This window comes from Otolemur garnettii, unplaced genomic scaffold (genome assembly GCF_000181295.1).
Source record: "Otolemur garnettii isolate 467f Iridium unplaced genomic scaffold, OtoGar3 scaffold00179, whole genome shotgun sequence".
NCBI classification, from domain to species: Eukaryota; Metazoa; Chordata; class Mammalia; order Primates; family Galagidae; genus Otolemur; species Otolemur garnettii.
The window spans coordinates 676,833-678,170 of NW_003852574.1; the positions used below are offsets into that span (position 1 = coordinate 676,833).

Here is a 1,338-nt window from a genome sequence, read left to right on the forward strand (position 1 = left end):
AAAAAAAAAAAAAGATTTGGCCTCTCTCATTTCAAATTCTAAAATTCTAAGGAAGGCTCTGTACTGGACATGTTACATTCATTGTTCCGCTTTAATCCCTCCAACCACGATGAAGCCAAGTATTTAATATTATAGATGTGAAAAGTCTCAGAGAGGCTAAATAAATGGTAGAGCTGGTATTTGAACCCTCACAAAAGTCAAATATCTTTCTAGAGCACCATGTTGTCATTAGGAACAAAGCTAATGTTTGATTTTTAGAACATATCACAGCAGACTTTCTTTTTTTTCTCTCTCTCTTACATAAGGGGATCATTTCACTCTGTCACCCCAGGCTGGAGTGCAGTGACATGATAATAGCTCACTATAGCCTCGAACTCCTGGGCTTAAGTGATTCTCCCATTCAACCTCCGAAAGTGCTGGGATTACAGACATGAGCCTCCATGCTCAGCCCACAGTTTACCTTCATATGTATTTTTCATTTTTTCCTTTACTAGCTTGGGATTCTGAAGCCTAGACATATTTTCATATATATGATGGGACCACTGCAAGTTTTGTTTCTTTTGCCTTCCAGCTCCAATCACTGCAGTCTGAACTCCAGTTTAAAGATGCAGAGATGAACGAATTAAGGACAAAACTTCAGAGCAGTGAACGAGCAAATAAACTCACTGCTCCCTCCATTTCCCATGTCAGGTAATGATGGTGCTAGAGGTGTTAGTTCAGTTTTGCATTATTAAATAAAAAGTCTATATAACAATGTCAGACTAGTCCTACACGAAGGCCATTTATACTCTGCCACCTGGGCAGAAATCCTCCTCTCTGGAGGATTCAAGGTGGTTTGGATGAGACTTGAATGGGTGGAGGCATCACAGCAGAAAAGCCTGCACTCTAGTAGTGCTTCCTTTCTATGGGACCTTATAAACACAGTTCCTTAAGACTAGAAAAAGCTTAGTGTACTCACACCTAATGGGCACAATGTAAGAGTATATGGCATACCTCTTGGATGCAGAATACAACTACAGTAGGAACCTTACCTAACAAAAGTAAACATTGTAATCTAATCATTTGTGTGCTCGTATTAATCTGAAATTTAAACAAAAAAAAATTTAAGGCCAGGCGCAATGGCTCAAGCCTGTAATCCTAGCACTCTGGGAGGCCAAGGTGGGTAGATTGCCTGAACGCACAGGTTTGAGACCAGCCTGAACCAGATCAAGACCCTGTCTCTATAAAAAACAGAAAAATAGCCGAGCATTGTGGCAGTTACCTATAGTCCCAGCTGCTCAGGAGGCTAAGGTGAGAGAATCACTTGACCTCAAGAGTTTGAGGTTGCTGTGCACTATG

General features: G+C 40.8%; 1 protein-coding gene across 4 annotated transcripts in view; it reads left to right on the forward strand.

The window, feature by feature from the left end:
• ATRIP (ATR interacting protein) overlaps positions 1 to 1,338 on the forward strand; it is a 25,013-nt gene that overhangs the window by 10,394 nt on the left and 13,281 nt on the right. For all 4 annotated transcript variants that reach the window (XM_012811905.2, XM_023519557.1, XM_023519555.1 and 1 more), the window contains exon 4: positions 572 to 690. In XM_012811905.2, coding sequence (XP_012667359.1) covers positions 572 to 690 — 119 coding nt within the window. The remainder of the gene's footprint in view (positions 1 to 571; positions 691 to 1,338) is intronic.